The 21,941-nt window shown below is 29.6% G+C and overlaps 1 protein-coding gene across 1 annotated transcript in view; it reads right to left on the bottom strand.

Annotated features, from left to right (window-relative positions):
• LOC136987177 (aromatic amino acid aminotransferase DDB_G0287711) overlaps window positions 1-21,941 on the bottom strand; it is a 49,426-nt gene that overhangs the window by 9,340 nt on the left and 18,145 nt on the right. The window contains 3 exon segments of the mRNA XM_067284866.1: window positions 18,134-18,225; window positions 18,227-18,253; window positions 20,649-20,830. Of these exon segments, the coding sequence (XP_067140967.1) occupies window positions 18,134-18,225; window positions 18,227-18,253; window positions 20,649-20,825 (296 nt within the window). The 5' untranslated portion in view covers window positions 20,826-20,830.

The raw sequence follows: 21,941 nt of genomic DNA on the forward strand, positions 1-21,941 counted from the left end.
AGCAAAATATCAAATAAACATAAATGCACACATTGTCCTGCAGAAATTACTGGCATTTTAAACTTTAAGGAAAAAATCTTGTAAAGTTGACAACATAATTTGTTCATGTAAAGCTGGACAATTAGGAACCTTTTTTGCCAATTCTTAACAGTCGAATCTACTCTCCAACAATTACACTTACGAGTTTCTCTGAATTCTGATTTCCAAATAATCATCTGCTTTCACGTGGAAATGGATTAAAACTTATATCGAACTCCCATGTGATTTTGGAATTTCAATCTAGAATTCAATTCAAAAGCTTTGCTTTTCGTATTGTTATTCATCTTTACTTCTGACAATATACAAGAACGATTCAAACAATCCAGATAAAATACTTATGTTTTTAAATACAAGAGGGTAAGCATCCGGTAAAAAATGCAAATACACGGTTCGCAAAAATTATTTGCAAAAACGCAAAGAATCTTTAGCATGCGTATATAGGACGACCTAGGAATTTGAAGCTGTGATAAATAAATAAAAACCTCGTCTTATGTGTGAGTAAACACGATATATCTCGATGAAAGGTGCATCATGATTGGCTATATTTTATGCTCTGAATTCATTTTGGACCACTAGATTCAAGGTACTTGATAATGACTTAACTGTATAGGAAAGTGATCTGATAACTATTATATCAAGTACAAATTTACCAACTTTTAAAGAGAAGATAAGTAAAGGAGGCAATTTAAAAACGAAGAAATATAAATATAATATTAAAAAATCTGAGGTGAAAAAATTTTGTCTGAGGATCGAGGTGGAAAACAAGAAGCATATTGATTTTTTCAAATGATTTGAATTTTTCAAGATGAGGAAATTGGATATAACAAGTAGTTCACCAGGAACAGATGTAGTTATGATGCATGGTGAGAAGATGGCGATGAACCTACCAATACAGGCCTCTGAAATTATAAGTAATATTAATAAACTAAGTGAGTCGACTGCTGTTGGACTCGATTTAATACCAGTCAGTTTTTTAAAACGAATACCAATTGAAGTGACAGAAGTTTTGGTGCTTACTTGCAATTATATACAGTAATACCTCGACTTACGCGATTTTTAAATTTTGTCGATTCGTCTTTTGTTTGAGCGACACGCAACTATTGTTACTTACTCTCCCACACTATTGTTCAGCTTACACGTTCGGATGTGTCGCGCGGAATCGACGCATAGCTACAATTTATTTTGTGTTATTTATGTATGCGTTTGTTATATCTACGGAGACTTGAGAGACTCTACTATGTTATCCAAACGAAGTAGAACTGATTCTTCTGCATCAAACAAGAAAAGAAAGCTTTATCTTTGGAATGTAAAGTTAACATTATTAAAGACTTTGATACAAAAAAAGAAAAAGGGGGTTACAAATTTTAGAAAATATAGACTCCAATGCAGAGTGCATTTCTTCTACGAAACGAGAAATAAAAAAAATTATTAGCATGCTACGAGGAAATTTTGCGGGAGAAAAAAGAATCTTTGAGCCGTCAGACGAATTTGTTAGATTTTATGATGTCTTCTACATAAAAATAACTTCGGTTTACGATTTTAATAATATAATTTGTTATACATATGTATTATCCAAAATTTTATTAAACGTTTTTTTCTAAATTATTGTTTTTTTAGTCTCCGGCCCAATTAAAAATAATTTGTATGTATTTATATGCGAAATTATACCCCGACTTATGCGAATTTGACTTACACGGTTATCGCTCGGTCCCACCTATCACGTAAGTTCGGGGTATTACTGTATATGAACATGGTATTTTTCCTGAATTTTGGTGTTCTGCATATTTTTGATGATATTTAAAAGGGGTGACAGGTCAAATCCCAGTAATTATAGACCCATTGCTAGTTTGTCTACATTAAGAAAAATCTTTACATCAATTCTTGCAAATAGGTTTGATCAATGGACGAGAGTGAATTCTTTGATCTCAAATTCACAATTTGTATTCGTGAAGAGGAGTAGAGCAGAAATTGCAATTTTTGTATTGCTAACAACTATTCAAGGATTATTTTTCTAGGAAAAGACGCAAAGCGTATGCAGCTTTTTTAGATCTGGAAAGACCTTTGATTCGATATCAATAGAAAAACTGTGTGTAAAATTGAAAATACATGGCACAGATTCATTATTTATAAAAGCTATAAAATCTTTATTCGGTCACTACCTAGTCATAATTAAAAGTGGAAAGAATACTTACCCTTCTTTTGACATATGCAGAGGTCTTTTACAAGGTGATACAGTATCACCTTACTTATTTAATTTCATAATCCATGACATTGATAAATAATTTAATAGGGAAGAAGATGGAATTCTAGTGGGAAATCAGACAGTTCACACAATACAATATGTGGATGATGTGGTATTACTTTCGCCTACTAAAACTGGTCTACAAAGAAAACTAAATCAGATGCAGAAATATTTTTCTCAGATGGAAATGAAGATTAACCGAAATAAAACTCATTTCCTTATATTTCAAAGAGGAGGAAGAATGGCTAAACAGAATCACGATTTTTATCTTCTAAATGACAAACTGAAAGTAGTTGAAGAAATTTCGTATTTAGGAATCCTTTTTACTTCAACACTATCTTTTGGAAAACATTCCCAACAAATTCAATATAAAGAAAATAGAATAATAAATAATTTAATCTATTTATTAGTTAAAATGAAAACTAATTCTATACAAAAACAATTTCAGCTCTTTTCATCGATAGTCATAAATTCGATATGCTATGCTCTCCCAGTGTGGGGCACGGATTGGCTATCTCACTTCGAGAAAATCCAATTATTATACTTAAGAAAAATTTATTGCTGGACGGCAGTACCCGGTTACGCAATTCGTCATGATATTAATAGGTTACAATTGGAGCCTTATATGGTAATAAGGATTATGAAGTTTTATAAGAGAATGACCAACAGTGAATATATGCTGATAAATACTATATTGAATGTACTTAAAAGATTAGCTGAGGATAAAAGGAATTACACAAATAATTGGTATAATAAATTTAGTCTCACGTTGGCCAGATATGGGATAGCACATATATTATTTAACAATACGGAAGCCGATTGGAACTTTGGTTTCACTATCTTAGTGGAAAATATGTTTAATAACTCCTTAGATTGAACGGTTTCTATATAGTAGTCGACACAAATTATTTAGATATTAAGAACAGTCAATGCAGAATGTGTCAAGATCAATTTTCTATCTACCATCTAATTTGTACATGTAATGGATGTATAAATTTTAGAGATCAACTTGGTATTTCTACTTTGACTAGGTGCAAATCTATAGAATAATTCTATAACAAATTATTTCAATTGGGTCCGATTATGATAACCAGAGTATACAATTTTTTAAATAAATATATTAAGTTGTCAGAGGTCCACAGCGGTAAAATAGAAAACGAGCCTCAAGTCTGAATTTACTAACTTAATATTGTATATTTAAATGTTACAGAAAAATTTCCCACATCATAGAAATTATATTTTATTTAAGTTTAACTTTTGTTTGTACTGTTTTAATTATTGTATCCTCCTTGTAGCTGGATAAATTTTATAATACATTAATAAATTTGAATTTGAATTTAAATATTCATAAAGATTTGTAGTGGATATTATATGTATCAGTTATTGTTTAAATTTTATGGTAATGTTGCTGCTTTGATGACAAACAAATATTTTTAGATCATCTAGCTTTAATAAAAATATATTTGAATACAGTAATACCTCAGTTTTCGTTGACTTCAATTATTGTTGGTTTCGGTTATCGTCGATTGCCTCGGATTTCGTTGGCGTGCTCGAGTGACCTCGCTGCTAATTTTGTGAAAACAAAGGGCAACCCATGCGTTTTCCGGCGCAGTGTGGTGTTATTTCTCGTGTGAACATTACCCCGCAACAGGGCCACCATTGGCCAACGGTTCCATTCCCTAAACACCGGGAGTCTGATGCTTTGCCAAGGTGGACTGGCCACGTGAAGTTTAACGGGTTTTCCCCACGTCTGTAACTCCCGAATAGGGGCCAGTTACCCTTAAACGGATTTCCCGGAAGGCATTATTCCCCTCGATGCGACCATCATAAATGCATACAACTACTATTACATCACACTTTTACACGGGGCAATGTAGGCTAGAAGCTCGTGTCCGACTAGCTTCTACAAGACAAGACATTACCTCGCGTGTCTAGCCGAACAATTCCATTGCTTTCATCTTAATGCTAATTATCTTATCTTTAATCTTAATACTTTTATCTTTACACTTATTAGTCTTTTATGTTAATTTCTTATTGCTTTTAGTATTTAACGCCATATTAATTCTTTATAAAATGGTGTTTTTGGTATGTATTTTGGAGTGTCTAGAACGAATTAATTGGATTTACATTGATTCATACGGAAATAGTTGCCTCGGTTTTCGTCGGTTTCGAATTTCGCCGATTGTTTTCGGACGGATTATCGACGAAAACAGAGATATCACTGTATTTTCAAGTTTTTCCGTTCAATATCATTTTGTTCAATGCACTTATAAAACATTTTATACTGGAGAAGTGTATCACTAGTTGAGAATATAAGTTAAATGAGCCATATAATTATATATTAATAAATATGAAATAATCTGAAATTTTATAGATACATTGCTAACTTTCTAGTATTATAATATATATATATATATATATATATATATAAAAAAATAAGAATCTAATTAGGGTAAAATATTACAAACTTAACTTAAAAAATGTTAAATTTTCAAACTTACATGGTTAATAGTTCCAGTAAAGTAAATATTTAATAAATTTTATTACGTAGTTCAATTATAGATCTTTTCGGCACAGTTTTAAATTAATATTAATCTATTAATTAATTTAAATTAAATACAGTAATCGAAACAATGTCAAATAACCAAAATAATATTTATAAATTTAAAACTTCTTTCGGGAACGAGAAATATTTTTAAGAATAAAACACACGACTCTGTAACAAAAATTATTATTTATTCGGATTTATATTAATTAATGCTGTAATAAAAAAGATTAGTATAACAGATTATCCCAAAACTACAAACGAAAAAATAAAAATTACTAGTATTATTATCCTACTCATTCAAAAACTACAAAATCAAAATTATATAGATTGTTTTTTTAAAGCTCTATATATCTAAATTTAATACTACTTAGTTAAATATATATTAAGTAAAATTCCCAATTATTATTCCACTTCTTAAACTTACTTGTTACCTTCTAAACTTTATAATGTATTAAAATTCCTTGTGAATGAAGGCTACAGATTAAAAAAAATTATTTATAAAAATATGACTGATTTGAAATGTATAATAGAAAATATCAATATAAGTAAGTAAAATTTGGAAATAAATTACAAACTTTTAGAAATCTTAAAATATTTCCCTTAAAACTGTTACTTGGCATTTCGAGTATATAAAAATTCTTATTACACTTTGTCGTTTTAATAATAAGTTTAATCATTTAATGCCTTTATGTGAATTAAAATATAAAATGGTTACATTCTATTAATCTAAATGATGAAAAAAAATTCGTCAATGCCAGACGAGGACTCGTCAAACCGAAGCTATCGTCGTAATTTAATGACGACGTCGACGCTAGCGTTAATACTGCACGAATTCGGTATAAGTTAATTATGTTTTCTTGATTGTCAAAGTTACGTAAGTAAGAAATGTCACGTTGCATGAATTATTATGCAATATGACATTTCTTATTATGAAAATTCATGTTTTAAATACTTTGTATCTTTGCATCTATAAGGATAAGCAAAATCCAAAGTCTAGATTTGTATTTCACAGTAAAATACTACCTTACTTCTTGCTATAATGGTATAAAAGTTCAAATGTAACATAATATTTTGATTTCTGAAGAAAACCGCATTAAAATCGAAATTGTTTGATATTATTTATATACTGTATTTTACGGACTATAAGACGCACCTGAAGTTTGGAGGCAATTTTTCGAAGAAAAAAGTGCGTCTTATAGTCCGTAAAATACGGTACATCTTTATTTATTAAAAAAATAATTTGATAAGTTCTCATTAGACTTTTATTTAAATTCACAAGTATTTTAGTTATAATTAACAGTAAAAATTGTAATTTTTTGTAATATTTTAAATTACATAAAAAAAAAAAAAAAAGCTAGAATATTCAGAAAAATTCATGAAAAAACTATCTTCCAACTTTTAATATAAATCATATTAAAATTTCATTTAGCTCTTTCCATTGTTACTAGTGGGGAAAACTCTGGGTTAATGTTACCTTAGGTAGCCAAGATGGCGGCTCGTCTCTGATTCCAGCAAGAAAACAGTGGGACGCACATTCTAACCTAACCCAACCTATTCTAATAAATTACCATAATTATTAGTAACCAAATTATTAGAATAGGTTAGGTTAGGTTAGAACGTGCGTCCCACTGTTTCCTTGCTGGAATCAGAGACAAGCCGCCATCTTGGCTACCTAAGGTAACATTAACCAAACTTTGTTTTTCTTACTTGACAAAACTTTATTAAAATTTTAAAAATGCAAGATTCTTTACAAAACAAATACTTTCAGTTTATAAAAATATGTCTTAACAATACTTAAAATACCTCTCAATATTTTAAAACGTAATATTTTACATTATAGATTAAAAATAATAAGGATAATCTAACCAAAAAAGACATCCTTTATAAAAAGAATAGATAATTATAACTGTTATCTCTACGGGATTATACACTAAAAGTGTACTTAATCATGGTAAGACATCATTGTTAATTATCCTCTAGTTTTTATATATAGGGTTATCACAATTAAAGAGCAGGTGCTCGAAGCTCACTACAGAATATTGGGCCAAAATATACTATTACACTATATGCTACAGGCCTCGGAGTGCTATTTCCCCTTTGAAAAAGTGAGAAAAGTGAGTTGAAATACAGAAAAAGTGAATAAAAAGTGAGTGCAATAGTGACAAAACAAAGTGAAAACACAGAAGGAAAACTCAGCAAAACAGCAGTAAAAATTGTTATTTCTTTTTATTCTGTTATGGTTAAACACATTTTAAAAATTTCTGTATATACTGTAATATAGTAGCCACTCGTTATATCGCGTTTTTTTGGTCCCCTAAATTTTAAAAGCATTTGAGTCAATTAATTTTAAATTACCAATTACCACTGAATTTCTATTTGCAACGAAATACGAGAAAGAGCTAAATATGCAGAACAGGTGGATAGATCGATTGTCATTTGTTTCCTTTTGATATAAAAGTTGTTTATTTATTAGTTTTAAGTACAGTCTCCTCATTTACAAGTTTCTGTGAATTCGAAATTTCATACATTTATGTGAATTAACGGTATTGCGTCAATTCACATAAAGGTGTGAAATTTCGAATTCACCGCATAACGTGTAAGGAAAAGATCTCTCTGATTCTGAACGAAAACTTCTAAAATTTTTATACAGTAGTAACTTCATTTTGCTTTTTAGAGAATTTTTACTCTGTAATTTTATAAGTTTTGATGTTCTATTATATATTCAATATTCATTTTTTTTAAATTTTCAATTACAGCATTTATAATTTTTATTGAAAAATATAAACTACACGAATTTCTAATAAGCGATTTATATAGTACTGTATAATAAAATCGCAATTGATGTTTTTATATCGACAGTATTTGTCTTTCAATGTCATTGTTAAAGAAACAATGCTAAATGGGCGTTCATGGTTTCGATGTTTACGTAAACGTCAATTACCGGTAATTCGATATAACCTACGAATAAAATTCAGGATTGAAAAACTAAGCTTATTTTATATCAGAAACACTTGCTGATGAAAGAACAGAGATTCCATAGCATGTATAATCTGTTTAGTAAAAGCCCAGAATTTTTATTACTCGGTTATATCGCGTTTTTTTTTTCTGTTTCCCGATAATCAGTGGCTTTTGTATTTTCAGTAAACCATGAATACTTGAAAAGTCTTTGGCTTCTGTAAATAATCAGTCATGAAAGATGATGTTCTTTTATTAAGATTATTCTGCATGTTATCAACTTCCTTCTATTTCGCTTCCTCTTGCTTTTGAACACTTAACACTAATAAGCATCACACGTGCTGCTTGTACTTCATTCATGTTCTTGCTGTTAATAGCCTTCTCCAGTTTTTTTGTTTGCTGCTTCTAACAAAACTTAGACTGTCGCATGTATTTCATTTTCTTCTACATTTTTCTGGTTTAAACTCAGTTGCCGTTCCATAATCTTCATGTTACGAACAGCTTTCTTTTGTTGTTCTTCAAAACATTTCTGTGCTCTTTTTTCCGTTTCTCTTATTCTTTTAACTTCTTTTCATTTTCCAATCGTTCTTGATAATTTCCATGCACCGAGGAAGCTAATTTCAGTCGTCCTTTGCAATAGGTACAAGGTGTGGGCTTTGGTCATACATGTTTAGTCCCTCCTTAACAATCAAAAGTGAATTAAGCATTCTTTCCAACACTGATGCTCTATCAGGAGAAAGTGCCCGGCATAAAATTGATCCTCTCATTCATGGGAACGGGATTTTCGATGCTGATTTCACTAATTTGGCTATTCTCGGATATTTATCATTATCAGAAACTGTTTATTTTTTAATGCTTCGAGATGTGTAAATATTGATTTCCAAATAAAATAATAAATCTGAAATAAATATACTCCAAATAATATAAGTAAAATAATATTTTATTAATGATTTCATAAATAACAAAAAACTTTTTCCTGCAGATGAATAAAAACCAACATCGTTGCAAAGTTGTTAACCTTTGGGAAGCGTGTGAAAATCTTTCTCACAAGCAATTACGTGTTGTACTTTTTACAACACTTCGAATATTTTAATTTATTTGGTAAATTTTATATGTAAATATGAATTTACATTTTCGTTTACTTTTTTAGTCTCTCAATTAATGCACAATTATAATCGGCATAAGAGAAGATTAAAAAATGGATATTTCACAAGCAAAGTAATCACACATTTTATGAAAATAACACTTACTATATGGAATAATTATACTTGTAGTCAATTTAAACATACATTTATGGGAAGATGTAGATGTGATTTAACGTTAACAATATGCTATGAAATCATTAAAGTAATTTTATTAAACTCAAGTTTATGAAATTATTTAAAGATAAATCAAGTAAAAAAATATTTTTGTAAACGACAACTCCATAACCCGATTGTTAATTAAAACCAAATAATCTGCCAAATTATTGGGCTATAACCAGGATAACTAAATGGTCAGAAACGAAATCTTTTTTAGTGGTAGGAGGTTACGCTACTATCTCGTGTTAATTTTAATAATTATATATTTTGAATTTAAAAGCGGCAGCAGTGTTGTCAGCTTGAGAGATTAATCCCTCTGCGTAATGTGCTTTCCCCTGCAAAAGGACTTTAGTGATTTTCTTAGAAAACAGCCAAAACTGCAGGGATGCTTAGAATACTTATTTTTAAACTCTGTAGAAGGAAATGCAATTCGGATAAGGTAGATTTTGGCGAATAATGAAAATATGGCATGAGTACATAACTTTACTCAACACTGGCTTCTGAATTTGTAATGAGAGGGGTTTTTTAAGTGCATAAAAGATTTTTTTAAATACGTTAAATAAATTTTTGTTTTCTATAACCTAACGACACTGAGCGGGCAGTTGCAATTTTGAGTCTGCTCAGAGCCGTGTATTTTCTTCTAAAAAATTCTATTCTGATAGTCTGATAATTCGGCAATTCGTTTGGCTTTAAAATTATTTTTGGTTTGCCCCACATCTTAATTAAGCACGTGAAAATGACCAAAAAAGTGAGAAAAGTGAGAAAATGACCTGAAAAGTGAGAAAAGTGAGGATACTTCAGAAAAGTGAGTACAAGTGAGAAAAGTGAGCGACTCCGAGGCCTGATGCTACTACAGATACTGTCCTTAATATATGGTTTCAATTTTCAGGAGAAAAAATTTTACTTCAATATTCAGCTGTTAGAGTGAAATTTGATGCTGCTACCCTCAATGTGCATATTACATATGTATTCTAACAAATTTTGAGAGTTAAGAAGGAAAGTACAATAATTTTAATGCTTTAATTACAGATGTGGAATGTGGAATTCACAATTACATCAAAGAAATGGCTCTGTGTGTCCTCCATCTTCATTATCTAAAATCTACTACATGGCTCAACGATGCAATGCAACTGACCTGCATGCAGTTGTCACATACGTTGTGAAATTCATCTTTTAAGACTGTTAGGTTGCCGAGGAACATTGCCTTGATAAAGGAGGCTCTTTACATAGACCATAACCAAAAGTCACGAGTTCAGATCTGGTAATTATGGTGGCCGTGATGTTGGAAATGATCAATAATCACACTCTCACATGGAAAATGCTGCAGTAAGGCTTGCACATGTAAGCAGATATGTTGGAGTGCACTGTCTTGCGTAAAGATTGTGAGTTCAGACAATTTCTCTGCTACAATGCTGGAATCACAGTTTTAAAGCAGATCTCCATATCTAGCTTATTGAACATGTCACTGACCCAAATACAGATTTTCCTCCAAAATAAAAATAAATAAATAAATAAGAACCAATGTTGAAGGATACTATGAAACTACGCCGACAAAAAAAAATCAACCTTGGTGAGTGTATATGCAGATTAAGGAAACAGTATCTCCAAATTTCACACTAAAGACTGAATTTTGAAGTCAAATTTTTTTCACAAAATTGAAAATATACTGAGAATAGTATGTATGCCAAATTTGATTGAAATATGCCCAATATTTCTTTCTACAAAGAACTTTGAACACTTACTTTTTAATTATAAATCACCCTGTATAAATTAACTATAATATCTTCCTAATTGTTCCTTCACTAAATTTCTTAAATATTTTAAAATTAACTTTCTTTAATATCAAATATTTCATAAAATATACACTTTACACTAATATAATAACATACCGTATTTACTCGCGTATAAGATGATCTCACACATAGGACGAGGCGTGACTTTAAAGATCAAATACATGTAAATGTGCACATTGTCCCGCAAAAAATTACTGGCATTTTAAACTTTAAGGAAAAATTTTGTAAAATCGACATAATTTGTTCACGTAAACATACTACGTGGCTCAACAATGCAATGCAACTTGACAAGAATTTCAATTTGGAATTCAATTCAAAAGCTTTGCTTTTCCTATTGTTATTCGTCTTTACTCCTGACAATACACAAGAACAATTCAAACGACCCAGATAAAAATACTTATGTTTTTAAATACAAGAGGGTAAGCATCCGGTAAAAAATGCAAATACACGGTTCACAAAAATTATTGCAAAAATGGAAAAAAATCCTTCGCTCGTGTGTATAGGACGACCTAGGTTTTTGAAGCAGAGAAAAATGAATAAAAACCTCGTCTTATATGTGAGTAAATACGGTATGTAATATATAAATAAATTTAACTTTAGATCTATAGAAAGCATTTTTAAGTTTATAAATAGTAATAATAATTTTATTTATATTTAATAATGCCATAAATGTGATTAAAAAAAATTACCACAACTTATCTTAATGACTATATACAGTAGAATCTTGTTTTAATGGATCATGGAACAACAATTTCTCAGAAGAACAAGATTTTTCCGAAGTCCTGCCAAATCAATATAATTTTACCTCCTTTTAGTAGATCCATTACTTGGAATAATGGATTCTTTCTACCCAAATCTATCGTAAACTTTGCATTTTTCAACGTTTAGTTAATATTTGGGTGTATCCAGAAATTTGTAGAGTTTGATGATGCATTTGTTACATTTGGGATATGTACAATTGAAGAATTGTACAAAGAGGGTCAGCCAGCTAATGTGATTGAGGTGGAGTCACCTAGTGAACACTGTCGTTGGTCCAAGTATAGTGCCAAAATTTAGTGAGGCCGTAGAGTATTTTCAAGTCATAAAGACCTTCCTGATGGGTTTCAGCATAAATCAACAGGCTGTAATGTGCATGACTTTGCTAATATCAAGCAGTGTTGTATTCAATAGACAGAAAAGCAACATCAAAAGAAACCAAGATGGATGAGTTTTTTAACAAATCGTGAAGTCAAGCAAAGTGCTAATGAGTGTATGTAATTTGCCTCTTCTTTGCTTACAGTATGTACAGTTTTCATCAGCTTTGTTGTACAAATGTATGGCATATATACAATCACATACAGCACAATATACACGTGTTACAAACATGTGTGTTTCTATAGGATAAAGAATAGAGTTTGCAAGAGACTGAATCATTCAGAGTATTGATATTTCTTATGTATAGGGTTTAAAAATCCAGGATGTATGGGAAATTGTTGTTCACAACATAATGGATTCTCGGAACAACAGACAATTTTTGGCAGCCCAAGTGATCTGTTAAAACAAGATTCTCCTGTAGTTACAAGAATATTTCAAAAATTTTTAAATAAGAGCAAATGACTCATTTAAATTTGTTATGAGGTCCATGATTTCTTTCTCAACTTAATTTCTTAAATTTCAATAATTAACTAATACATTTTCATTAGCCTTAGCTAGACATTTATCTAATTTAAATAATATTTCATTTGTTTTTGCTTCATCCTTTGTTAAATAAAATTCCTTAAAGTAATAAGTTTTCTTTCAAACTGAATTAAGTAACAAAATAATTCAAATATTGAATGTAATGTAAACTTGAAAAAAGATATTTCACAAAATTCGAGGGTGAACCAAAAAGTTGTACTCATACTAAAAAGTATGAAATATATGTCAAAAATTTCTGTGTGAATGTACAATCCAAATTCTACTTTCTGACACAATCACCAAATTTACTTAAACATTTATTGTAGTGCAGCAAGAGTTTTTCTATTCCTTCTTGGAAGTATTCCCGTCCAACATGTGATAACCATTCTCGTGTCAATTTTGTGATGTCTTCATCAGAGTAATACCAGCAATTCGAAAGTCCTTTTTCATGAGGCCAAACTCATGAAAATCACAGGGTGCAAAGTCTGGATCGTAGCTCCCATACAGTCCATTTGAATTTTTCCAGTAGGGCCTTCACGATTCCTGCTAAATGAGATGGAGTCACTCCTTTTCACTCATAAGAAATGAGTTTCTGCACAAACTTCAAATTTGGATAATATATCCAAATGACGACGACATCTTTCATGACTGAAAACTGATTAATCTCTGCAGCCAGGTTGAAAAATCTGCTATATCTTGTAGCTTGAAGTATTACCAGTGTTACCACCAGATTTCATCTAAATATTGTTTATCAATGAAAAGTTCTTGTCAATTGCAACTTACTTTTTGACTCTCCCTCGTAATATGGAAGACAGTTAAGAACAGACATTGATTTACGAACGTGCTTGACTTTTCTATTATGATGTCTTTAGAGTTTGAAAACACTTCAAACAGTGAAATTAAAAATCATAAAAAAGAATGTGAAGTGAAACGAATTGTTAAATGGTATACATATATCTCTCCCAAAGAATGTTTTGGTTGTAGTCTTCAATAGTAGATTTAACTTGAACAAATATATGTTAGCAACTTGTTAAGCATATAAAAATTTGATTGGGAAAAATATCATATATTGTTGAACTGTAGCTATAATGTTGATTGAAGCCAGTATACTTTTATGTTTTAAAATTAGCTGAGATGACTTAGTGCTAGATCATTCTTTTAACATCTGAAAAATGCAGATACGTTTGATGAATCCTGAAGCAGGACTTAGAAGGAGCCCAAAAACATTTGTTAATGCTTTAAATCTGTCCCTGGATGCTAATGAGGTTTTGAGAGAGGTGTTATACAAATTCTTTTAAAATGTTAAAGCAGTATTAAATACTTATTTAAAGATTACTGCAGATTATGATGCTATTGCAATCCTATATAAATTAAATAACTGATATATATTATACAGATATATGATAATATAACCATGCTTTCTAAACAGTTGTAGTAATAAACATCTAGAAAAATATGGTAATATGCAAGTGCACAAAAATAAATGATTAAAATTTGATTAATGAATAAAGGGCTCTTGTTAACTTTGTTCATTAATAAATTTTATTTAAGTGTAATATCTGGTGATTCAAGTTAAATTTATAATTCATAGCATGATTAAAGCAATGTTTTTAGTTTTAACAAACTACTGTAGTTCATGTAGTTAAATATCTGCTCATTAGATCTATCCTTTCTGATTTTTTTTCAATGTAATTATTGAACTACAAGACATATTTTTTTGCTTAAGACTTTTTTACTATTAAAAAATGCCTTCAGAACTTTTTATCTCAAGCTTTAGTTTCTCGGAAATGTACAATGAACTATACAATGTGGCTATAATACATATATACAAAATATATATTTTGTATATATGTATTATAGATTTAATTGGTTTTAATAATTTTCTCTCTTTCTTAATCCTTCCTTCTAATTTCCTTTGTTTATTGTCCTGCTTCTGGGAACAGGGGCTTTCCACTTTCCACCCACTAGGGGGTCAGGTGGGACAAAGACTTCGAGTAAGATAGTGACTCATTTTTTTACTCGTTAACTTGGGCTAGACACGAAAGGAGACGGACGTGTGGCGGCAAGGCTAGCGAGTTGGAAATCTGTGAGCGCTGCGGAAGAGGGCCTAAAGAACGGATTGAGAAGGAAATCTGATCGACAGATGTGGAAGCTAACCTTAAGAAAAAGCCATTTTAAAAGAGGAGAATGAGCAAGCATTGGAAGTCGAGACGAGGAACTGCATAGAACCTTCACCAAAAATTTGGTTACCCATCCGTCCTATGACCTTCTTACTTCCCTTTCTTTCTATTAGATTTAAGTTCGATTAAGATTCGCACGTGTTCGATAAGTATTATTGTCGGGCAGTAGTTATAATGAGACTTAACTACCCGGAGTACTGTTACGTGATGAACGCCAAGGATATTTGGAAGTTTGTAAAAGGAACAGTGGGAATCCATAAAGAATTTGTAATTATTTATCTCTATTGCGAAATTAAATTCATTTTAATTGGTCAACATGTGTACGTGTTTTTCCTTTCGTGTTGTACATCTTACACAGAATCATTCAGAATTAATTTTTTTTAAACTTAGTTTTGTACAAAAAATTTTCAATAACTCTACACTCACTACAGTCAATTATATATTTTTGAGATTTAAAACTGGTAGTTCTGAAAACATTTTCCAATAAAACTGGAAGCGCACACTTAATTACTGATCTATTAATAAATAAATATAGATTATTTTGACTGGTTTACGCAAGTCAAAACATTTTGAGAATTTTTGATTTCAATATCATTTTTCAAACTAAATCATTAAATGTTTAGTTTAAATATAAATTTTAAAACACACTATTCACATAATTGTATTTCCTAAAGTATTTTTCTTATAACTTAACTAAATTTAATAAATATCTACACTTTAATTTATATGTCGGTAGCAAATATTTTTAATATTCTAAAACTAAACTAAAATATGTCTATCACTCTTGAAATTTTCTAAAATGTATATGAATGGAATGAAAAAATTTATGGATGTTTTTAACACCCATAACAGAATATACATAGAGAGAATAAATGGACAAACAAGAAGATAAATTTAAAAATAAAAACATTTGTTGATAGCTGCAAATTTTATTAAGACAGTTAAATTATTTACAACTAAACTGAATACGGAAGAAAAATATTTTATAAACAAGTTGATATATGCATAAAATTATAGAGGAATAGTATCAGAGATGTTATACAATCACTACGACCAGTTAAATGACAATCTAAGAAAAACTTATCCAACATATTCAAATATCAAGTTATCTAATTTTAAGTATTTTTGGAATGGAAAACATTAAGTATAAATGTTAAACAACGTATGAAAATAAACATTTTTATTGATACTTTAAAAATATAGCAAGTCCTTACTTAACATCATTGACTGGTTCTTGGAAACTGCAATGTTAAATGAAATGACATATTATGAGACCAATTTTACCATAGGCTAAATGATATAAACAATATATAATTTGATTAATATTATTCTAATTGGATCATGTTCACAACCTCCAGCATTTACTTCACACTTTGTAGAAATCAATTCTACAGGTTTATAAAGAAAATTAACTAATGATAATTGTAAATGATTACAAAATGTACTTGTGCCTTTCCTCAACACTATGAAGCAAGTCCTCGTTTATCGTCATCGCAATGTTAAGTGAAGAGCTGCTCTACAGATAACATTTATAGAGCAATTCTAATTCTTTACTGAATATACAGAGAATTCCCAAATTTCTCAGTCAATATTTTAAACATCATTCTTACCAGTTAATTATTTTATTTGCATAGAAATTTCAAAAATGTGATATGGCTTGAAATGTTTATTGTGGTATTTTAAACATTTTAAAATAATTTGTATTAATTTTTTGCTTTGATATGAAATTAATCTAAAAAGATGATCACCGAACTTGCAAATCCAACAAAATTTGTTTAAAAAATAGTTAGCATTTTACATGACATGCTTTATATTAAAAGTTTTATACAAGAAACAAATTCGAAAGACGAAATTTTCACGAATTATTATGCTATTAGTACTACTTATAAAATCAAATTATAATAAAACTAGCATATACTGCACAAATTATTTTCACATTACCAACAATACCAAAATTCCAAAATACAATATTTTATTTAACTAAACTTAATTAAATATTTTATTTTGGAATTTGGGTATCGTCGATAATGTGAAAATGATTTGTGAAGCATAATTTGTATCGAGTTTCAATGCCAATTATATTTACAGTGGGGTATGCTAGAACAAACAATTGGTTTTAGAACATTGTTCATTATAGCATCTGCTGATTCTAGCACACATTGAAATATACATATTTAGGGAGTAATCTGTTAAGTCCACAGCCTAAAGTAAAATTACCATTTAATAACTATTTAAACAGGAAAAGTATAAGTATAAAAACAATATAAAATTAGTTTATTTAACTTTTATACACTACACACAGGTTTCCTTCTGTTCCAAATTGTGAAAATTATTTCTTCCTTAATGTCTAAATTAATTAGTTTTCTCACTTTACTTTGCCAGCTCATGCTAAAAATTATATAGCAGAATAATTTTAAAAATACAGTATATTTTATTTCTAAAGATGCAAATGAACAGATATTTGAATCTCACGAACTATAATAATGACTAATGAATGCTCTTATCAATGTGGGAAAAATCGTGATATGTCACGCACATGCAGGTGCTGTCAGCTGTGTTCATTGTAGCATATCCCACTGTATTAAATACTAGCATATGTAATTATGTGATTATAAATTTTGTTCTGTAAATGCCAATCTGAAGAAGTTACAATAATATATTACCACTTAAAAACATATTCTTTCATACTTTATTCAATAATTAAATCATAAAATAAATTATTCTTGAAACAAAACGGTTTCTGTTATAATTATAAATTAAATTAATGCTTATATTTTAAAATCCATCCGATTTTCTCAAAAGAAAATAGAAAATAGTTTGACTAGATAAAATTCAATACTTGTAAAAATTTAAAGTAATAGTTGACTTTTGCAACTGAAATGCAATAATTCGCACACAAAAATATATAGGCCTATATTTAAAATATTAAGATATATAACGATATGGACTCTTGCTGAACAGCCAATTTATTAACCAAATTTTCTTATAAATGAAATTGTTTATATTATCCATTTTTCAACCTGTAAAGACCTAAAAGTAATAACACAATTATGCAAGATTTACATCAATTATCACTTAAACCAGGAAGTTATATTTAAACAGAAAATGACTGATGTTTATTTAACGAAATAGGAAAAGTTGAATAATATGAAAGTGTTTGTTAGTTGTTATTCAATAAAAAATAAATTGTTAATCTCAAACTTCTGTTTAACAAAATTAACAAAATTTCCTAAATAAAAGTTTGGGATTTACTGTATATGAAAATGGAGCCCGAGACCATGCCTAATGTAAATTTTACTAATTAAGTTTAACTAAGCTAATGAATAAATGCATATTTTACATTATTTCAATTGAAATATCTTGTTTAATTAAAATTCATTATTAAAAATTAATCCAATTCCTTTTTTTTTAATACTTACCTACATACATTTTCTCCATATTCTTTTGATAAAAATCGAGCCAACTGATGCCTGAATTGCCAATTTCCTTGTTCTAATCCGTACTGAAATAGTTTGTGCATCGCTTTCTAATTCTTGCATCTGTTAAACATAATTATCAAAATCACAAAACTTTTTCAACTGTAATTTAGCTGATATGATATAATAATAAACAATATAAGCAGGCAAAAAAAGAAACACACTTCAACTAATCAAATCAAGGTTTATCATCTGCAATTTGTAATTGCTATACAATACCATAAACAAAAATTTATGTATTCTTTAATAAAATGTATATCATATTGTAACAATTGCATCTTTTTATGTGCAATGTAAAACTAATTAAATATACTTAATAAAGAAGTGAATTTATGAACTGTTTGCTCAAAGTTACTACTAACTCAACTTAGTTTATTCTTAAAAGAAATTTAGAAGATTATTTCAAACAAGGCATCTCCAATTCCAAGATTTAAGATAGTATTCATACAAAAAAAAATTTTAATTTTAAAAATAAACAATAAAAGGTTACTAATTAGCATTATCTCCAAAAAACATACACGTACACCTTCAGGTACAGAAACTGCCATCAAGCATGCATAGATAAAGCATTTTATAATGAAATAAACTTTGGAATAATTAGAAATGAAATAAATCTGTAATAAGTGTTAAAGAAATCAATTTGGGAGGAGTGGGGAATTCAGATTTCATAAAGTCTATATTTTCCTTGGAGTTAATAAGAGAGATGAAATCAAGTGAGGGGCACGGGTGTCCATGTTTTACAGTAATCTATATTTCCCCCAGAGTCTCAGAGAATAAGTATAAAAAATTTGGTACAGATCGGGCAAATGTTTAGGAGTTAATAAGGGAGATGAAATCAGGTAAGGACAAATACTCTATTAATTAATTATATATATATGTTAGGCCGCGACTCCACTAGCCGTAAAAGGGCCGTAAAACCCCTCGCCGTAAAAACTTTTAATCACGTAACCATGATATTTTACGCCCGAGCAGGTCGTAAAATATCATGGTCACGTGATTAAAAGCTTTTACGGCAAGGGATTTTACGGCCCTTTTACGGCTAGTGGAGTCGCGGCCTTACTGTGAATGACCGATATCTGGCGAATGTCGTCATTCTCCGGTGAATGTCAGCATTCACACAGTCGTTTCGTGTATGTACGAAATATTTGCTAAATATCATTATTTCTCACTTACTTTGGCAAATGTCGACATTCAGCATGCACTGATGGTGAATGTCAAGTAAAATATTTTTATCGAGTTAAGACAAAAATGCAACTTTTTAATATGTCAAAATAGGAGAAAACTTAAATAACAGCATATGTAAATAAACTTTTGAACCTAAAATGAACAGTACATTCTAAATCATTAAAATAATAATACAATAATAAACTTACACATAAATTATGTGATTAACGTCATACAATCTTATTTATTGCAAACACTTAAACTGTTATGGCACTTTGAATTGCACAAGAGTCCCTTGCTTTTACAACTGCGTTTATTCGTGGAACACTTCTTTTTGCAATGACAGCGTGTATAGCCTTGCTCTCCACTTTTCAAATTAGCTGCAGCTGCTTCTCTCAGTGATATTTCTTGAGAAGATATCTCATCTATGGAAAGTAAGTTTTCTTTACAAATTATGAACTGATTAAGAGTATAAAGCTGACAAACTGATCCCCACATGATGGGATGAAAAGAACAAAAACGCCATCCAGTGACAAAGTGGGTGGTTTCCACCAAACCTTTGCCGGGAAAAGAGGTATGACCGTGTCCTACCATGGCTACCCACAAAAGATTTGGTGACAGACTTTCGCCTCTCTGTCAACATTGGCTTCTCGGGTGTCGTTTCGACCTCCACCAAAGCTTATCTGTGCTTGTCCACGTACACCGGCAATTGTTCGAACATATAATAATAATAACCAAATATTCGGTCTTTCACCAACGTATTTTGTACGTGTCGGCATTCACCGGAGAATATCAACATTCTCTAATTTCGGTCTTTCACAGTAACATATATATATATAAACCAACGAGAGACCGTCGGGTCCAACAGCAGTTCTGACAGAATATAACGATTCTGTCAGACGGTTCAGTTTGTTAAGCCATTCGTTCATTCACTTGCTACTCGACGACTTACCGAGCCTTACGATATTTTGCGATAATTATTGAAGTTCAAGTTCAATAACTAACTTATTTTAGTATTTAAATGAAAGATATATTGATTTAATATATTAAATAATATATATTTTAACAGCTATTTAATAATAAATAAATTAGCTCTTTATGAATAAAAGACTAACCATTCAATCACAAAAAGTGATATATAATACAAATATGTAATTTTAATCGGTATGCTTATTTGCTACAGACAGACACATTAACTTTTAATTTTTCCTGTAATTCAATAAACTGATTTTTATTATTTGTATTTATTTTTTTTTTTAAATTTTACAAATTGAATTTAATCGAAAATTTTTACCATTCGATAATTAGTTGCTTGTTTCATGATGTTTGGCAGCATCTGAAGTATTTCGGTTCCCGGACCTCCTGCATTTAGATATACTAAATTTCTTCGATAATAACCTTTAGCATGAAACACACTATTGAATCTTTGACTTTCTGCATCTATAGTTGGAGAAATAACAGATGTATCCATGCTATCTAAAGAGAGAGAGAGGGGGAAAAAAATTTAACAATATCATCATTCAGTAACATAAAAATTGCGAAAGTTCATCAAATTAAAAAACCGTACTACGAAAAGAATTTTATCCTTGAAGCTATTAATGTCGTAAAAATAGTAAAGGCAAAAAATCAAAATAAAAAAAAGAACAAAATGCAGCCTTAAGGTAAAAGTGACATTCTAAAAAAAAAAAAAAAAAAATCATAATAATAATAATAGAAAACTTGAACTGAACTACAAATTCTTAGTTGGAAAAATCTCAAATGTTATTTATAGAATTTATAATTTCTACAATTCATTTTATTTTATATTATCAAAATTTTACAAATGATAAAAATACCATTAATACTACAATTGAATTAAATAGGAACGTATTAAATTATACTGTTTGTTAACAAGAACTTTTTACAGATCATTTTAAATAACAACAACTTGCCAGGCATCAGGTGCATAAAATACTGCATGAATTAAAATAACTTTTTCACATCAGCAAAACTATAGTTTTTAAAACTGATATAACAGTTTTAGCTATCTGAATAATTTTTTTTTTTTAAAGAAAAAGTCAAAGAGAAAGCTACAAAAATAAATTTCTATTAAACCATCACCACTCGAGTTTAATATAAAAAGTTTTACTAAAACTGATCGAAATACAAACTAGCAGTTACTACATTTATTTTAAATAAGTTGTTCGTGTAGATCATTTGACTATAATACTAAAATAACACCATTATTATAAAGAATTTACTTAATTTCATAAATTTATTTTATAAAATATTAAGTATGTTGAAAACTTACTTGAACTAAAATTTAATGCAAAAAATACTAATTTGGCTATCTGACAATAATATCAGTGATAAAAATTTACCATATGTAATTTAAATTAAAAAATTCGGTTAATGTAACCCTTGGTGCCAAGATGGCGGCTCGTCTCTGATTCCAGCAAAGTGGGACGTACGTTCTAACCTAACCTAACCTAACCTAACAAATTACCATAATTATTAGCAACCAAATTATGGGAATAGGTTAGGTTAGGTTAGGTTAGAATGTGTGTCCCACTGTTTCCTTGCTGGAATCAGAGACGAGCCGCCATCT

Source organism: Centruroides vittatus, unplaced genomic scaffold (assembly GCF_030686945.1).
Source record: "Centruroides vittatus isolate TY-2023 unplaced genomic scaffold, ASM3068694v2 scaffold_1478, whole genome shotgun sequence".
NCBI classification, from domain to species: domain Eukaryota; kingdom Metazoa; phylum Arthropoda; class Arachnida; order Scorpiones; family Buthidae; genus Centruroides; species Centruroides vittatus.